At 42.1% G+C, this 18,666-nt stretch overlaps 1 protein-coding gene across 1 annotated transcript in view; it reads right to left on the bottom strand.

Annotated features, from left to right (window-relative positions):
- Window positions 1–18,666, bottom strand: part of LOC137308418 (early endosome antigen 1-like) — a 498,139-nt gene that overhangs the window by 177,475 nt on the left and 301,998 nt on the right. Inside the window, exons 22-23 of the mRNA XM_067977151.1 lie at window positions 16,181–16,427; window positions 7,223–7,412 (exon numbers count right to left, since the gene is read on the bottom strand). Of these exons, the coding sequence (XP_067833252.1) occupies window positions 7,223–7,412; window positions 16,181–16,427 (437 nt within the window). The remainder of the gene's footprint in view (window positions 1–7,222; window positions 7,413–16,180; window positions 16,428–18,666) is intronic.

The following is an 18,666-nucleotide window of genomic DNA, read 5'->3' as shown; positions in this document are numbered from 1 at the left end:
CTGTGCAATCATCAGCGAACATCTCCATTTCTGACCTTATGATGGAGGGAAGGTCATTGATGAAGCAGCTGAAGATGGTTGGGCCTAGGACACTGCCTTGAGGAACTCCTGCAGCAATGTCCTGGGGTTGAGATGATTGGCCTCCAACAACCACTACCATCTTCCTTTGTGCTAGGTATGACTCCAGCCACTGGAGAGATTTCCCCCTGATTCCCATTGACATCAATTTTACTAGGGCTCCTTGGTGCCACACTCAGCCAAATGCTGCCTTAATGTCAAGGGCAGTCACTCTCACCTCACCTCTGGAATTCAGCTCTTTTGTCCATGTTTGGACCAAAGCTGTAATGAGGTCTAGAGCCGAGTGGACCTGGCAGAACCCAAATTGAGCATCGGTGAGCAGGTTATGGTAAGTGCCGCTTGATAGCACTGTCGACGACACCTTCCATTACTTTGCTGATGATTGAGAGTAGACTGATGGGGTGGTAATTGGCCAGATTGGATTTGTCCTGCTTTTTGTGGACAGGACATACCTGGGCAATTTTCCACATTGTCGGGTAGATGCCAGTGTTGTAGCTGTACTGGAACAGCTTGGCTAGAGGTGCAGCTAGTTCTGGAGCACAAGTCTTCAGTACTACAGCCGGGATGTTGTCAGGGCCCATAGCCTTTGCTGTATCCAGTGCACTCAGCCGTTTCTTGATATCACGTGGAGTGAATCGAATTGGCTGAAGACTGGCGGCTGTGATGGTGGGGATATCGGGAGGAGGCCGAGATGGATCATCCACTCGGCACTTCTAGCTGAAGATGGTTGCAAACGCTTCAGCCTTGTCTTTTGCACTCACGTGCTGGATTCCGCCATGATTGAGGATGGGGATGTTTCCAGAGCTTCCTCCTCCCGTTAGTTGTTTAATAGTCCACCACCTCTCACGACTGGATGTGGCAGGACTGCAGAGCTTTGATCTGATCCGTTGGTTGTGGAATCGCTTAGTTCTGTCTATAGCATGTTGCTTCCGCTGTTTAGCATGCATGTAGTCCTGAGTTGTAGCTTCACCAGGTTGGCACCTCATTTTGAGGTACGTGTGGTGCTGCTCCTGGCATGCTCTCCTACACTCCTCATTGAACCAGGGCTGATCTCCTGGCTTGTTGGTAATGGTAGAGTGAGGAATATGCCAGGCCATGAGGTTACAGATTGTGCTGGAATACAATTCTGCTGCTGCTGATGGCCCACAGCGCCTCATGGATGCCCAGATTTGTGCTGCTCGATCTGTTCTGAATCTATCCCATTTAGCACGGTGGTAGTGCCACACAACACGTTGGATGGTATCCTCAGTGCGAAGACGGGACTGTGCGGTGGTCACTCCTACCAATACTGTCATGGACAGATGCATTTGTGACAGGTAGATTGGTGAGGACGAGGTCAAGTAAGTTTTTCCCTCCTGTTGGTTCGCTCACCACCTGCCGCAGGCCCAGTGTGGCAGCTATGTCCTTCAGGATTCGGCCAGCTTGGTCAGTAGTGGTGCTGCTGAGCCACTCTTGGTGATGGACATTGAAGTCCCCCACCCAGAGTACATTCTGTGCCCTTGCTACCCTTAGTGCTTCCTCCAAGTGGTGCTCAACATGGAGGAGGACTGATTCATCAGCTGAGGGAGGGCGGTAGGTGGTAATCAGCATGAGGTTTCCTTGCCCATGTTTGACCTGATGCCATGAGATTTCATGGGGTCCAGAGTCAATGTTGAGGACTCCCAGGGCCACTCCCTCCTGACTGTATATCACTGTACCGCCACCTCTGATGGGTCTGTCCTGCTGGCGGGACAGGACATACCCAGGATTGGGACGTTGGCTGAAAGGTATGATTCTGTGAGTATGGCTATGTCAGTCTGTTGTTTGACTAGTTTGCGGGACAGCTCTCCTAATTTTGGCACAAGTCCCCAGGTGTTAGTGAGGAGGACTTTGCAGGGTTGACTGGGCTTGGTTTGCCTTTGTCGTGTCTGGTGCCTAGTGGTCCGATGCCGGGTGGTCTGTCCGGTTTTATTCTTATTATGACTTCTTTTTGCGAGATTTTACAATTGAGTGGCTTGCTCGGCCATTTCAGAGGGTAATTAACAATCAACCACATTGCTGTGGGTCTGGAGTCACATAAAGGCTAGACCAGGTAAGGACGGCAGGTTTCCTTCCCTAAAGGGCATTAGTGAACCAGATGGGTTTTTACGACAATCCGGTAGTTTCATGGCCACCATTACTGATACTGGTATTTTAATTCCAGATTTTATTTAATTAATTGAATTTAATTTAAATTCCCCAGCTGCTGTGGCAGGATTTAAACTCATGACTCCGGATTATTAGTCCAGTTCTTTGGATTACTAGTCCAGTAACATAACCACTATGCTACTGTACCCTCGGAGTAGATTGTAGAAAGAAGGGAAGGCTCAGGGAAGTAATGAATTTCTGAATTTTGAAGGTCTGAGAAAGAATAAATTAGAGTTGGAGACTGCATTATAAATCAATGCACCAACACAAAGAAGATAAGAGCATGTAGGGTGTGGCATATTTGGAGCTTAGGAGAAAAACAAAGGGAAAGTTGAGAAGACAGACAAGCAAAATTGAGACAGACAGGCTCGAGAAGAGAGGATTGGCTGTATCATGATGAGCTTTTTCTTGAATCTGTTCCAGAAGTGTGGGGCACAATTTTAACATTGAATAAAGGGTGGGTTGGGGGCAGGGGGACATTCAAAATTGCAACCGTTTCAGACCCACCCCCAACCCACCCATTTCCGGTTTTCACAGGGCAGGAGAAGCGACCAACCCGCACCGAGGAGGCGGGTTGGTCACTAAAACCTTTCAAGGAAGCTGTGGGCCTCCATTTTTGCAAATTTTGCAATTTCACCCCCGGGGGCCGGGATTCCCGGACCTTCTCCTTCACGCCTCATGAGAGGAGGCGAGAAGGCCCGAAACCGCAGGTAAGTGCCTTTCTGGCACAGCTTGTGGGCCCAGAAGAGCAGGAGTGCTTCCACCAGGCCCAACAAGCCTATCTGCAACAATCCCCCAATGATCGCAGACCCCTCCCCCTCCCCCTCCCCGATCTCCAATCACACCCCCCCCAATGATCGCGGACACCCACGGTGACCCCTGATCCCGACACCCCCCCCCCATCACTGACTCCCCCCAGACCCCCATGTCCACCGGTGCCCCATGCCCATCAGTGCCCCATGCCCATTAGCACCCATGCCCCCATGCCCCCCCCTCCATACAATCAAAGACTTACCTGAAGACTTACCTTTTTGCGTCCTCTCCCTGGCTACTCTCCCGTCCGACTGAGACCAGCCTGTCAATCAAGCCGGCCAGTCGGACGGCAAACCGACAAAAAAGTAAAAGACGTCCTCACGTCAAAATCATAATTTGATCCCTCCCCTCGCCCCTTTCCTTGCTGGGGTCAAAATCATGCCCATGATACCAGTATTCAAATATACCTGGTCTAAACTAAGTTTTAACAGTCTTACTGACTGCCAAATATCTAAAAATTAACTGTTAAAAATGTGGAATCTTATTACTCCTTATTTTAATATTTTTGGTCATTAAAAAAAAATTAAAATAATTTTTTTTAAAAAACTTTTTCCTTCTGTCTCTTTTATTTAATTTGATTATTTCTTACCCTCTTTTTTCACTGTCTATGACTGTTTTTACAAATGATTTTATTGGTGTAGCTTTCACTTCCTGGATTTTACGTTGCAGCTTGTATTTCAAGATGTGACGCTTATCAAGGATGCTGCAACCTAATTGGTCGAGGGGAGAGATCGATCCTGTCGCTTCTCCCATGGGTCCTAGCTTCGCTGGAGGTAACACAGAGCTCGTATCATCTTCCTATTAGAGGAAGTGCCCACAGTAAAGAACATGATAAGTCATTGGGTGAGTATAAATCCATGGAGCAGCGAGTGCCGTTCGTTCGTCGCAATTTACAGGCCAATAATAATGGGAGTTAATTATAATTTGGTTCTTTATTCTGTATAAAATTTGACATAATTTTTGTGTTAAAGACTTGTTAAATAATGGCATTTTTCATCATTTCTCTGCTTCCTGTGGTCAGAAAATATGCTACAATTACAAAAAAAACAATCAAAATAATACCGAGAATGAAGTACAAGGTGGCGTATAACCTGCACTTTCAATTCATGGAATATTCTGGCAAAGTGGCACACCTTTGTGCTCATGGTGAGATAAATGTAGAAGGTCATTTATCTGGTACTAGCATTTTGTAAAAGTATAATGCAGCTGCTTTCATTTGCATCATATTTTCACTGTGACTTTAACTCAGCTATATGTTATCCTGTCGTCACTAAGTCAATAATAAAAACATCAGTTGCTTGCAAGCATTACATTTCTTCTGATTGCATCATAACGAATGATAATGAATCATAATGTTTCTACAACTCAATGCTGTACAATACATAACAGAACACGTGACAGATTTGTTACTTAATACATGTCTATCAATAAGAGATACTAAGCAATACTTCAAGTGTGATGTACAGTGTCCATTTCCAACCCACCCCCATTTCACTTGACAGCTGCATTTCTGAAGAATTGCATGAGCCTACCACCCGCAATTGGAATGCCTGCCTTTTGTGCACAAAAATCTGCTGAAAACAGTTGGTTGGAACATCAAGTAATCAGATGCTGCATCTTTTGTAAATATTTTTGTCAGTCCATTCCTTAACTATATTTTAATTGTTTTGTTTTTTTATTACACAGTAATTCAATTTTGCTGAGCTTAATTCATGTCAGGGAATAGAAGATTACAGTAATTATGCCAAAACTCAGATTTTTACCAAAATAATCATTCCACAGCAAGTAGTAACTTGGGAGTAAACATTACAACAGACAAGGCTATTCTGGCCATATTCATTAACGCAAAGTTTTTCAGCAATATGACAATTTCAATTACATACATTAGTTCAACTCCTGCATACTGTAGAGCTCAGTAACTGTTCCTAGCCAACATCCCAGATGATGCCACTAAGATCCACCATTTAGTGAAAAGCATTGTATAAAATCAACAGAAAAACAACAGAAAGAAATCAAAAGGATATGAATGTTAATCATAATGCTGTCCAGCATTAACTCTCCACCACCTTTCTTGACCTTATGACCATTTCCATGCTATCAGACTGCCTGATAAGTTATTGCTGTATCACAACTTCCTCCAATGTCAGGAAGACTGAAGCCATAATCTTTGCCTCCATCATAAGCTCAGCTCCCTCACCACTAACTCCATCCCATGCCCCGGCTACTGACTCAACCTGAAGCAGATCATATAGAACTTTGACATCCTGCTCAATCTAGGGTTAAGCTTCAAACCCCACATCCTAACCATCAGCAAGAACACTTATTATCTCTGCAACATTGTCCGCCTTTGCGATCTACCTCAGTCCTTCCATTGCTGAAACCCTTATCCGTGCTTCTGTCATCCATAGACTCAACCACTACGGTGTCCTCTTTGACCTTCTGTCCTCCGCATTCTATAGACACCAGCTTGTCCAAAACTCAGCAGCCCATATCCTGCTAACACTAACTCCTGTTCACTTATTACTCCCATTCTTGCTGACCAACATTGATTCCCTGTCCCAATCCATATTAAATTGAAAATTCTCTGCTCCAATTCCCTCCATGGTCTTGCTCTACCATATCTGTGCAATTTCCTCCAGCCTTATATCCACTCCTGCCCTCTTTGATCCCCTTTTACTTTGCCTAAGTCGCTATTCATAGAATCATAGAATCATAGAAGTTTACAACATGGAAACAGGCCCTTCGGCCCAACATGTCCATGTCGCCCAGTTTATACCACTAAGCTAGTCCCAATTGCCTGCACTTGGCCCATACCCCTCTATACCCATCTTACCCATGTAACTGTCCAAATGCTTTTTAAAAGACAAAATTGTACCTGCCTCTACTACTGCCTCTGGCAGCTCGTTCCAGACGCTCACCACCCTTTGAGTGAAAAAATTGCTCCTCTGGACCCTTTTGTATCTCTCCCCTCTCACCTTAAATCTATGCCCCCTCGTTATAGACTCCCCTACCTTTGGGAAAAGATTTTGACTATCGACCTTATCTATGCCCCTCATTATTTTATAGACTTCTATAAGATCACCCCGAAACCTCCTACTCTCCAGTGAAAAAATTCTCAGCCTATCCAACCTCTCCCTATAAGTCAAACCATCAAGTCCCGGTAGCATCCTAGTAAATCTTTTCTGCACTCTTTCTAGTTTAATAATATCCTTTCTATAATAGGGTGACCAGAACTGTACACAGTATTCCAAGTGTGGCCTAACTAATGTCTTGTACAACTTCAACAAGACATCCCAACTCCTGTATTCAGTGTTCTGACCAATGAAACCAAGCATGCTGAATGCCTTCTTCACCACCCTATCCACCTGTGACTCCACTTTCAAGGAGCTATGAACCTGTACTCCTAGATCTCTTTGTTCTATAACTCTCCCCAACGCCCTACCATGAACGGAGTAGGTCCTGGCCCGATTCGATCTACCAAAATGCATCACCTCACATTTATCTAAATTAAACTCCTCATGTACAAGCCTAAACAATGAATCTCAGCAAATTATTCAACCTGGCAGAACATCAGAGTTAAGCTCAATCTTGCCCTTAACCAATGTCAGCAAACCCACCCTTCCCAACAGAGGTCACTGATTAGCGATCAGGAACAGAAAACCTATCTGCTTAGTGTAGGGGCACTCAGGTCAATTGTAAAATCCCAATTGCCACACTTCAACCAGCTAACTTAGCATAGACCACAGATCGAACCTCATACCTTCCTGGTCTGTAAGCAGTATCACAATAGGAGTGTGATCATCCACTGAGCCATTGGCATGATGGTAAAGATTAGTTACCTTGAATCACATTAAGAATATTAGAAGGGGCATAACAATTTAGTGTCCTTGAAATAGAGGTTGTGGAATTAATCTTTTAAGACAGCTCTAGAATAGTTTGAAAGGCATACCCCAATTTAGCTACAATAGTATCATCAAACCAAACTTCAGATGGTTTACCCAAGGGCCACAAAGTTGAATTACTTTAGGGAATTGATATGGGCCATTAAGCAGTATTTTGGAGATAAGGAAAAAAAAAACAATTGTCACTTTGTGGAAACATTAAAGCACTCTAATATTAAAACCAATAAACAGAAAAGAAATTTGTAAAGGAGCAATTAACTCACTTGTATTTGTTCATCTCTTCCTCAGTAATTTCAAGGTGTTCTTTCAGTGTTTTTAGTTCTGTATGTAATTTTTGTTGGTTTTGCTCTTGACGAACTATCTCAGATATTTGGTTATTTAGCTGCTTCTCAGTAGCTTGTAAGTTTGACTCCATTAAAATGAACTTCTCTTCTCGATTGGCAAGCTCTTGAGCTACAATTAGACATTAATTATTTTTAACATTAAAATCATTCAACATGTATACTTCCCTATTAATTACATAAAATATTTTTAATTACATTAGATTATTCCAAGATTTTAATGCTTGATGTTACAAATACACAAATAGAAGCCAATTTTGCTTTTTTTTCCTTCACTAGTTTTCTCCCCTTCCCTCCTGAAAGCATCCTTCCTGGGCACAGTTCCATGGGTGCACTCTGCCTTGCCAAATTAGCCATTACTTATGTGTGAGCCTTAACAGTGAGTGTTGGTAGGCCACTCCACTATTAAGGGCAACACATTCGGTGCCAAATTGGGCCATGTAGCGCCCGTTGTTTCGGCACTACACGGCTTCGCGAACATTCAAGATGGGGTCTTGGCTACGCACGCACATTTCCAGCATGACATGCGCCGAATGCCATCTTGATATAGGAGTTAGCGCATGCGCAAATGCTGAATGCTGGAAGCATGTAAAGTAAGGGGAAAATGGAAACAATTAGTGTGCAACGCTGATTTAAAGTAGCAGACACCATTTTGGGACTTAACGCTCAACTCAACTCAACTCAGTCTTAACCACGACCATCTGAATGTGTCTTGGAGTGCCTGGAGGAACCTCACCAGTGCTATTTAAAGGGACCATGCAGGATTTACAGGTTAGTGGCTGGATTACTGCTTCTGGCTGCCGAGACATTTGTAACTGTTTTTGGAGGTCTCCTATGCTTGAATACTAGGACTAGGGGACTTAGCCCAACATTTAGAGCCAGGAGTGAAGTTAGGAAATGCCTCTAAACACAAAAGGTGGGAGAAGTTTGGAATGCTCCTCTGCAAACAGCAGTTGATGCTAGCTCAATTGTGAATTCTAAATCTGAGATTGATAGATTTCTGTTAATCAAGGGTATTAAGGGATATGGGGCTAAGGCGGGTATATGGAGTTAGGTCACAGGTCCACCATGATCTCAATGAATGATGGAACAGGCTTGAGGGGTTAAATGCCACTGCCACTTGCTGCCTCCTGATATGCGCCACCTTCTCCTGCAAGAAAACGAGACGTGTGTATGGGTGATGTGCCTGTCTGGGTTGAATAGCTGCCAGTGTGTGTGGCCTGTGAGTTGTGGGTGGGTGGCTTGCAACAGTGGTAATGTGTAAAGGTGAGAGGAAGCATCTGATTGGAAGAGTTGAGTACTGATGGAAAGAGTTTGTTGGTATGTGGGTGATGGGTGGTGTAGTGCGTGGAGCAGTGGATGCAGCTAGAGGTGTAGTTGGTAGGAGACGCCACTTGACAGTTGACCTCACTCACCTTGACTACTCATGTCAAAGCATTGAACTTCTTCCTGCACCGCATCCATGTTCATGACGCTGTGCGCCTGGCATTGACTTCGTCCCCCGCTGACTATGACTGCCTCTTGGGTATATGTCTGGAGGGCCTCTTGCCATCTCCCCCACCCCCGTGGATATAGGATGTCCCTCTTTCTGTTCACCTCTTACACCAAGGCCTCTAGTGCATCAGCAGAGCACCTTGGTGCATGCACTCTCGCAGGCCTGTTACAAACTCAGGTCGGCAGATTGGTGAGGTCTGGCGTGCAGATTGGAGGATGTGGGATTTAGTAGTGTGCAACCTTTATTCAATGTATTAACATAACTCATCAGTTTGTAAAAATAGGGATGGGAGCTGCATCTGTGTTTTGCATGTGCAATGTCTGATTCCGTTCAGACTCCGTGCAGACAGCAGACTGTTATTTTCAGCAAATAACAGGTACTGGCTACCTTTAAGAGATTTTTAATAGACCGTCTGCCTTTAAGAGATTGGGGCTCCCCCTGCTGGTGGAAAGTGCGAATTGCTTTGAATCCTCGTGTCAATGCTGATTCGGAATGCTGCTTGAAGGTAAGTCCTCAGGCCTCAGGAAAGCCTCATCCTGCCTGTGCAGGGGCCATTGGGCACGAAGTAATAGCAGATCGCACTACCCCTGCCCAATAATAGGCCCTGTCCAATTTTTTTTTCCCTCCATTGAGCCTAATCCTGTCCTCACAGTTACACTTCTAGCAAAGATTATTAGACAACAATCAGGAGCAGGACCTCTTGTCGATTTTCCCCAGGAGCACAGAGGCCAATAGTAGCGTCCAGGTTGAGATCTGCCAATTTAGCTTTAAAAAATTACTACAGCCTGTTGTTAATTCACGAAAGTTAAGTAGCTTTACAAATTGCTATATTAGAACATTGTGCTCACACTCCAGAAGGTGATTTTGAATTAATATGACAATGGGGAATGGTATATTGACGAAGGTTCCATCTCAGATCACGCCAGCAATCTTTACTGGCTGGCCACAAAGTCGTAAAGATAGATTGGGTCTACAGTCATCTGTTCCACCTTTCAGTTGGATTTCAGGATGCATGGTATAGGAGATTATGGAGGAAAGAAAGACGTATTTAATAGTGGGACCAAAAGAAAATACTGCATGTGCAGCATTCAGAATAAACCAATAGATGGCGCTAACTTTCTGGGTCACAGAAAAGCCAAACACCAACATCATCTTACCCAAATGTATTAATATTAAAGTACAACATTTAAGCATCATATTATATTTCTGTTAACTGCTGAAAACAAAAAGTCTGCAATAGATATCTGCCTGACTGCAGCAGACATATCATCTTATAAGGACAGTTTTTAATTTGTTGCACTCTTGGCTTCATCTCACAGATTCAACTGAAAGCCATTGCCAAAAAAGACACAATAAGAATTTTGTTATTTAGAATAAGAGTTAGCGAATGGAAATTAACATGCAAGTCAGTAAATATGAAATGGAATAAAAATCAACCCAGCCATCTTCAGAACATTTGCAAGATTTTGTTGTGGGGAAAACATAGAACTAATGATTACACAGCAGTCATGATTAACATGAGTCAGCAGTAACTGAAATGTTTAAACTTGTGCCTTAGAAAATCACACAGATGCTTGGATTACTAAATATTTAACACAGTGTAAACATTTGTGGTTCATCTTTATTAAAGACTGTGCAACTATAGTAAGGGGTTGCAGAAAACATGTTGACAGTTTAAACATCCAAGCCTTCAAATTCGGCATCGCAATGGAAAAAAAATCATTGTGCAGTGCCCACTTCCAACACAGGTGTTAGGATGGCCTAACACTGTTTGGGGCCCCTACTGCAAGATTATTTTGCCCTGAGGCAGCTGGTGACAGCGCCGGCTGCATTGAGGAAAACAAGATCATGGGATCGCCTGCTACCTACAATATGAAATTTATTTACCTGAATGTGGAGCTGGGAGGAGCAGGGGTCATCAACCCCACATTTAAAGAACGCGGGCTGCTGGCACTACCACCGCCACCCCGTGCTTACTGCCGCTTCGACTCACCCAGCCTCTGGCCTCTCTCCCCCACCCCCTCCACCCTAGCAGCGGCCCGATCGCCGGCTGGTTGTTTGTGCCAGAGATAATCTTAAAGGTTCCCAAACAACTTTGGGGTGTCTTTTTTGTTCAAAATAATCTTCAAATGCAATATGAGATCTTTGTAATCAAAAGAGAAAATGATCAAAAATATTTAAGTAAATCCTGACCATTTAGCACAATATAAATTTACAGAAACACGAAGATTGAAATACAAATTAATCAGCAGCTCTAATTCTCCAAGTTTTAAAAAAAATTCTCTGTTCTGCCTTAGTCAGTTCTAGAGTCCGTGGCACAGGCACCAACAGCAGCATGCTTTATTTACAATCCCTTTGGCAGACTTACAACTGCCCGGGGCTATAACACAATGTACCTAATGTTCAAACTGGCAGGTAATCTTATGTCAAACATATTCTTTTGATTTAAGATGATCAATAGATTCTTGTTAAGAAGCAATTTCTTAGATGTTTTCACCTTGCCTTTCTCACAGGTAACATATACAGAAGCTACATTTGTGAATTAGGAAAAATAAAGAGAAACTATAATGCTGTTTGAACGAAAGTTTCCTGTGCACAACAATTTTGGATCAATACCGCATGTAATACACTTATCTGCAATGATATGTTCGTGCTGGAAAAAAATTGCGATCGATCTCTTTTTTTAATTTGAACCACCTACACAGCAATGTGGCTAAGTGGTGCACAAAGAAAGCAGTTAAGATCAAGGTGAAATTTCCTTTTTTCAGTTTTGTGTAAAAAGAATGACAATGCAATTTTCCAAGATAATCTTATGCAAAAAAATGTGCAACTAGACTAACGGTTACATACATGAGAAAAAAATTAATCCCCAAAAAGTCATATCCCATGTATGTAGTATATAAAATGCAACACATGTACAGTATAGGTAATTCTTGTTAAACACAGGGGTCGATTGTTCTCCTACCTCCCCCACCAGTTTAAATGGGCTGGAATCAGCATTAGGTCCAAATCGGGCCTGCAACAACATAGATCCCAGTGGTATTTTGGTCTGCTGACTGCTGCGAGAAGCTGCAGCTAAATGAGCTCCACTCCTGCAGTGCATCTCTGCTACATGCTACACTGAGGACTAGGAAAATGTGTTTCCTTGCGGTCCAAGGAAGTCGTTGGCTGCCGCTTGACAGAACCTCCAATCTGAAGCAACTTGGGATTTTTTTAATGTTAAGAGCGCTATATAAATGCAAATTGCTGTTGTTGTTCCCATAAACTTCAATCCCTAGCCACTGATTTCATCCCCCTTCCTGGCCACTATCTGAGATTGAACCAAACTGTTCGCAAACTTGGCGTCCTATTTGACCCAGAACTGAGCTTCCAACCCCATACCCTCGCCATCACTGAGGCCACCTACTTCCACCTCCATAACTTTGCCCGTCCCCTCCCCTGCCTCAGCCCATCTGCTGCTGAAACCCTCATCCATGCCTTTGATAGCTCTAGACTCGACTACTCCAATGCTCTTCTGGCTGGTCTCCCACCTTGCAGCCGCTGTAAACTTCAGCTTTTCCAAAGCTCTACTGCCCGTATCCTGACACGCACCAAGTCCCGTTCACCCAGCATCCCTGTGCTCGCGAACCTACATTGGTCCAGCAATGCCTCGATTTTAGGATTCTCAAACGTGTTTTCAAATCTCTCCATGGCCTTGCCCCTCCCTATCTCTGTAACCTCCTCCAGCTCTACAACCTTCCAAGAACTCTGCGTTCCTCCAATTCTGGCCTCTTCTGCATCCTCAATTTCCTTTGCCACTCCATTGGCGGCCGTGCCTTCACCTGTCAAGGCCCTAAGCTCTAAAACACCCTGCCAAAACCTCTCCACCACTCTCTCCTCTAAGATGCTCCTTAAAACCTCTCTCTTTGACCAAGCTTTTGGCCATCTATCCTAATATCTCTTTATGTGGCATGCTAAAGAGATCAAGGGATATGGGGAAAAAGCGGGAACAGAGTTAGATGATCAGCCATAATCATTTTGAATGGCGGAGCAGGCCCGAATGGCCTACACTTGCTCCTATTTTCTATATTTCTATGGTATCAAATTTTGTCTGATAACGCTCCTGTGAAGCGCCTTGGGACATTTTATTACATTAAAGGCACCATATAAACGCAAGGGGCAACCAGTAACCACTAATGTTCAGTTTCCATGGGCAGTCTTCATTCCAGGCAGTCACCCACGAGCATCCTGACACTGGCTTTGGTCAGGCGGCATGGCTACTCTGCCAACTTGGTGGCCATTGCCGTCGGAAGTCAAATTTCTCCATCATTGTGTCTCTGCGTGTGTCTCTCTCTCTCTGTATCTTACATGTGTCAGTAAATAGAATGTTTACATTTGCTAGCTATCAATACCATCCAGGCGATAATTAAAGGCTTTGTTTCTTGTCAAAATTCAACTAATTTGTGCTTTTTTAAAAAGAACTCAAATTAGGATGAGGACCAGGTAATGTCCATTTGTTTGCCACTCTCTCACACACATAGGTGTCAATAATTAGAATATATGTTCTAACCATCAACAAAACACAGGTGATAATTAGGGGCTTTGTTTGCCATCAAAATTCAACTCATTTATTTTTTAAAGAACTAAAATTGTAACAACAGCATGCATTTATATAGCATCTTTAATGTAGAAAAATGTCCCAAAGCACTTCACAGAGGCGTAATCAAAAAATGGACTCTGAGCCAAAGGAGATATTAGCAGGGGTGACTAAAAGCTTGGTCAAAAAGGTAGGTTTTAAGAAAGATCCTAAGGAAGGAGAGGTAGGTGGAAAGACAGAGGGGTTTATGGAGGGAAAAATTAAGATGAAGAAAGACACGCTGCCTGTCTGTGTGTATGCCTTTCATGCTCTGTTTCTCTCTCTCTCTGCTTAATGCATTTTTTGAAGTTTATAGAGTATTTATAACTCGAAAGCAACAAAAAGTGTAACAAGTGTGCGATCAGTACAGTCTGTCGTGTTCTCTCTCTCATACACATTGGCCGTTTCTCTGTTTTAAATTTTACCTAAATAAACCTTCTAAAATTTGTCCTCTAGTTTTTCTTCAAAGAATTATGAAAACAACTAAACAGATATTAGATTTTGCGTTGTCGTGTGTCTCGAAGGCCGCACCCATGAGGACGGCCTCAACCGGGATCTTGGGTTCATGTCACACTACACGTAACCCCACCAGCGAACAAATGTTATCTGTTTTTAATATAACGGGTCATTGACTGTCTTCCTTCTCTCTCTCTCTCTTTTTTTTGGGGGTTTGTATATTCGGTGGCCTTTTAGGTGACACCTCTCTGTCTGCTCACTGTGATTGCCTTGGCAACGGGCAGTAATCACCAGGCATTGTTCTGTGATTTTCAAATGCGAAGGATTCGAAAATTTCATTTCCACACCATTCACCTGAGGAAGGAGGAAGCCTCCGAAAACTTGTGGAATTTAAAATAAATTTGTTGGACTATAACTTGGTGTTGTGAAATTGTTTACAATTGTCAACCCCAGTCCATCACCGGCATCGCCACATCATAACTTTTTCAAGGCATTGGAGTGTTGTATTCAATTCTGGGCATCATTCTGTAGGAAGAATATTAACGCCATAGAAAAAACACAGTGATGGTTCACTAGAATTATACCTGGAATTAGAAGTTATGGTTACGAAGAAAAGCTTGAAAAAATTTTTTTTTTCCCACTGGAACTGGAAAGGTTATGAAGGTGATATCAGAGGTTTTTAAAATTCTGGAAGGCTTTGAGACACCAAATAGGGAAAGATTATTTCCACTGACTGGCCAATCGGTAACAAGAGGATATAGACTGAGGACTATCACCAGAAGAATGAAGAGGGAAGTTAGAAGACTCTTTTGCAGACAGAGGAATACTAAAATACAGACGCTTTACCACAAGAAGCTATTGAGGCAGACTATAATATAATTTAAAGGGAACTGGACAAATATTTGAAAAGGAAGTATATGAAAACATATGGACAAAGCGCAGGGAAATGGGATTAGAGTAGACAGCTCCAACCGAAGAGCACCAGTATTGGCACAGGTGAAATGGGCCAAACATCCTCCCTCTGTGCTGTAAATTCTATATTGCTGTTTATGTTTCACACAGAGCAGTTGAGATACATTATTCTCACAACATAGTGAAATCGATGTAAAATATTTACATTTGGAAGTTCTTTAAGTCTATTCATAAGCTGATTCAAAGATTTATCATGCCTATATTTCACAAGGGGTAAAGACAGACTGAAATTAGACATTTCCAATAAAAAAGGCCAGAAGATGCAGAAAAACCTACAACTATAATATATTTGTAGATTCAGAATCCTTTTCAATAGCAGCTGACAATGCAACTTAGAAGTCATCTATTAATTTGAGAACGTTAACTGTGTCAAACAATTTCACTACTGCACACATCCTAATGGTTTCTTAATTAAAAGCAAAATACTGCGGATGCTGGAAATCTGAAATAAAAACAGAAAATGCTGGAAATGCTCAGCAAGTCAGGCAGCATCCGTGGAAAACAGAGTTAATGTTTCAGGTCGATTCAGGTCAGAACTGGAAAAGTGAAGATTAAACAGTTTTTTTTAGCAAGTACGGAGTCAGGGAAAGGGGGGAGGGGAGGAAAGAACAAAAGGGAAGGTCTCTGATAGGGTGGAGGGCACAAGTGATTAAATGACAAGAGGGATGATGGTGCGAGGCAAGGAGGGTGGTAGGTTTCTTAATTATTAGCTGTGTCTGTAAGCACATTTTGATAGGAGGGGAGAGACAGCAGAAATTAGCACAACTGGTCCTTAACAACAATAAAAGAAAAACACAATTTTGTAAGTGCAAGCAGTAACTTTGTTGCCTAAAAAATGCCTGTTGGTGACATCATCCCGCCATCTGCATGGTAATAGTAATACATTTCCTATTCAGCTCAATGAATTCCTCAGCACTTTCATCACATTCCTGCAGTGGCTGTTCTATACCACAGACTGTTTTTCACAGTCCTACAATTCATGAAGTTTTATCACTTTCCCATGATTTCCCCAGTCTATACAAAATGAATGAGTATCTTTGAATAGATGAAACTGCGACTGCAAATGAGCTCAGTGTTGAAACCAAGGGGTAGAATTTAACTTTCAGCACTGAGATGAAAATTGGTGGTAGCAGTTGGGCCGCTTATTATACACTATGTCCGATTTTCCTTTCCATTGAAGGCGGTGTATCTGACAGGTGGCCGATCTGCTACCTTCAGTTGTCTGCACCGTGGTGAAAGTTAAAATCTACCCAAAGACTTTTAACATCAGTGTTGCATGCAAAAGATAACTTTCAAAGACTATCTGTACAGTAGTGTACTTTATTTTGAAGAAAATGCTTACCCTTCTCCCTGTACTGTTGATGGATATCCTGCAGCTCCTGGTTTAGCTGTTGAATCTCTGTTCTCAGTGCTGTATTTTCTTTTTCAATCTGTCTCTTATGTTTCTGTAATCCCTGCATTCCCACTCTCAGGCCCTTGGCTATGATGTCCAAAGCTTCCACCTCTGTCACTTTCTCTTTGATATTTTCTTGAGCCTGCAAGAGATCAGCCTTTGATTTCCTCAGGAGGTCATCTCTTTTCCATATTGCCTATAAAGATAACAGCAATTACTAACACTTTTTCCACCTGTGTTTTTTTTAACATAAAACAATGACATTTCAAGCTATGGAAGGCTGAGACCTATCAATTGCAAATAATGTCAACCATGTACAAGAAGGAACAGGAGTAGACCATTCAGCCCCTCAAACCTGTTCCGTCATTCAATTAAATCATGGCTGATCTGTACCTGAACTTCATTTACCTGCCGTTGTTCCATATCCCTTGATACCATTAACCAATAAAAATCAGAGTCTTGGAAATTTCAATTGACCCAGCATCCATAGCCTTTTTGGGAGAGAGTTCCAGAAAGTTTCCACTACCTTTTGTGTGAAAAAATGCTTCCTTATTTCACTCCTAAATAGCTTAGCTCTAATTTTAAGATTATACCCTCTTATTCTGGATTCCCCACCAGAGGAAATCAAGCCCCTTTATCATTTTAAACAGCTTGATTCGATCACTCTTCCAATTTCTAAAGTCAAGGAATACAAACCACATTTATGCAACCTGTCCTCATAATTTAACCCTTTAATCCATGGTATAATTCTGATGAATCTGCGTTGTACCTTTCAAGGCCAATATATCTTTCCTCAGGTTCGGTGTCCAAAACTGAACACACTACTTCAGATGGGATCTGTCCAAGGCTCTGTACAACTGAAGGGTCACTTACTCACTTTTGTATTCCAACCTTCTGGAGATAAGGGCCAACATTCCATTAGCCTTTTAGATTACTTTTCGTACTTGAGTACTAGCTTTTAATGATTTGTATACATGGGCACTCAAATACATTTGTTCCTCCACAGCTCCTAGTCTCTCACCATTAAGAAAATATACCGATTTGTCTTTCTCACATTCAAAGTGGTTCCCCTCACACTTCCCAACAGTGATCTCAATCTGCCAGAGTTTTACTCATTCACTTAGTCTTCGTCCCTTTGTAACTGCCTGCTCTCATCTACACAACTTACTGCGCTTCCTAACTTAAACTTGGATTTACAACTTTCCATTCCTTCATCCAAGTAATTAATATATATGGTGAAAAGCTGAGGCCCCAGTACAGATCCCTCAGGAACACCACGTCATATCCTGCCAATCAGAAAACATTCCCTTTGAACCTACTCTTTGTCTTCTACCTCCCAACCAATTACCCAACCATATCACAAGGTTACCGCCAATTTATGTGCTCAAATTTTGGCTAATAATCTCTTGAACGGAACCTTATTAAATGCTTTCTGGAAGTTCACATTGACAATATCCGTAGGCACATTGATGATAGATTCCAGTAACTGCCCCATAATTGATGCTAAACTGACAGGTCTTTAGTAATCTGGTTTCTCCCTCCTACACTTTTTAAATAATGGAGTGACATTTGCAATTTTCCAACCTAAAGGCACAATTCCTGAATCTAGAGCACTTTGGAAAATTATGACTAACACATCTGCAATTTCCTCACCTATTTTTTTTAATAACCTGTCGTGAAAGCCATCAGGTCCTGGAGATGAGTCTAATTATTTTCTCCATCACTTTTTTTTATTGCTTATATTAAATCGACTATATTCCTCCCCTTGACTTATTTTTAGGTTCCCTGGTATTTTGTCTTCTTCCTTCACTGTGAAAACGGATACAAGGTACTCATTTAACAAGTCTGCCATTTCCTTATTTCCAATTTAGTCTTGCCTGCATCAGTCTTTAATGGGCCACATTCACCTTTACCACTCTCTTTCTCTTAACAGATCTGTAAAATTTTTACTGTTAAGTTTTGATATCCCTTGCAAATTTTATTTTCATATTCCCTTTTTGCACTTTATTACTTTCTTAGTATCCCTTTGTTCCTTTTTATAGTCTTCTCATTAAGCTGAATTTCCATTTTTCCTTGCATTTGTTTAAGCCTTTTCTTTTACCTCATTTGTTGACCATGGTTGCTTAACCACACAAGTGGAGCATTTGTCTTTGAGGGGTATGCACTGGTTTTATATCGTACCAAATATTTCTAATTCAGTCCAGTTTACTGCTGTTAATTTATTTGTCATCCCTTCGAAATTTGCCTTACTTAAATTGAAAATCTTGGTTTGTGACTCTCCCTATTCTCTCATAAACCTAATATTAAATTCAATCATATAGCCAGGTCACTAATGGCTACTACATCATACACTTTAAGCTGAATTTGTACTTCTAATGCACGTGTTTTATTTCTTATGCTACATGCATTCATTAACAGAATTCTTATCTGGGAAA

Source organism: Heptranchias perlo, chromosome 3 (genome assembly GCF_035084215.1).
Source record: "Heptranchias perlo isolate sHepPer1 chromosome 3, sHepPer1.hap1, whole genome shotgun sequence".
Lineage (NCBI taxonomy): Eukaryota > Metazoa > Chordata > Chondrichthyes > Hexanchiformes > Hexanchidae > Heptranchias > Heptranchias perlo.
The sequence above is the reverse complement of the archived record's forward strand: the minus strand, read 5'-3'. Positions and strand labels throughout refer to the sequence as shown.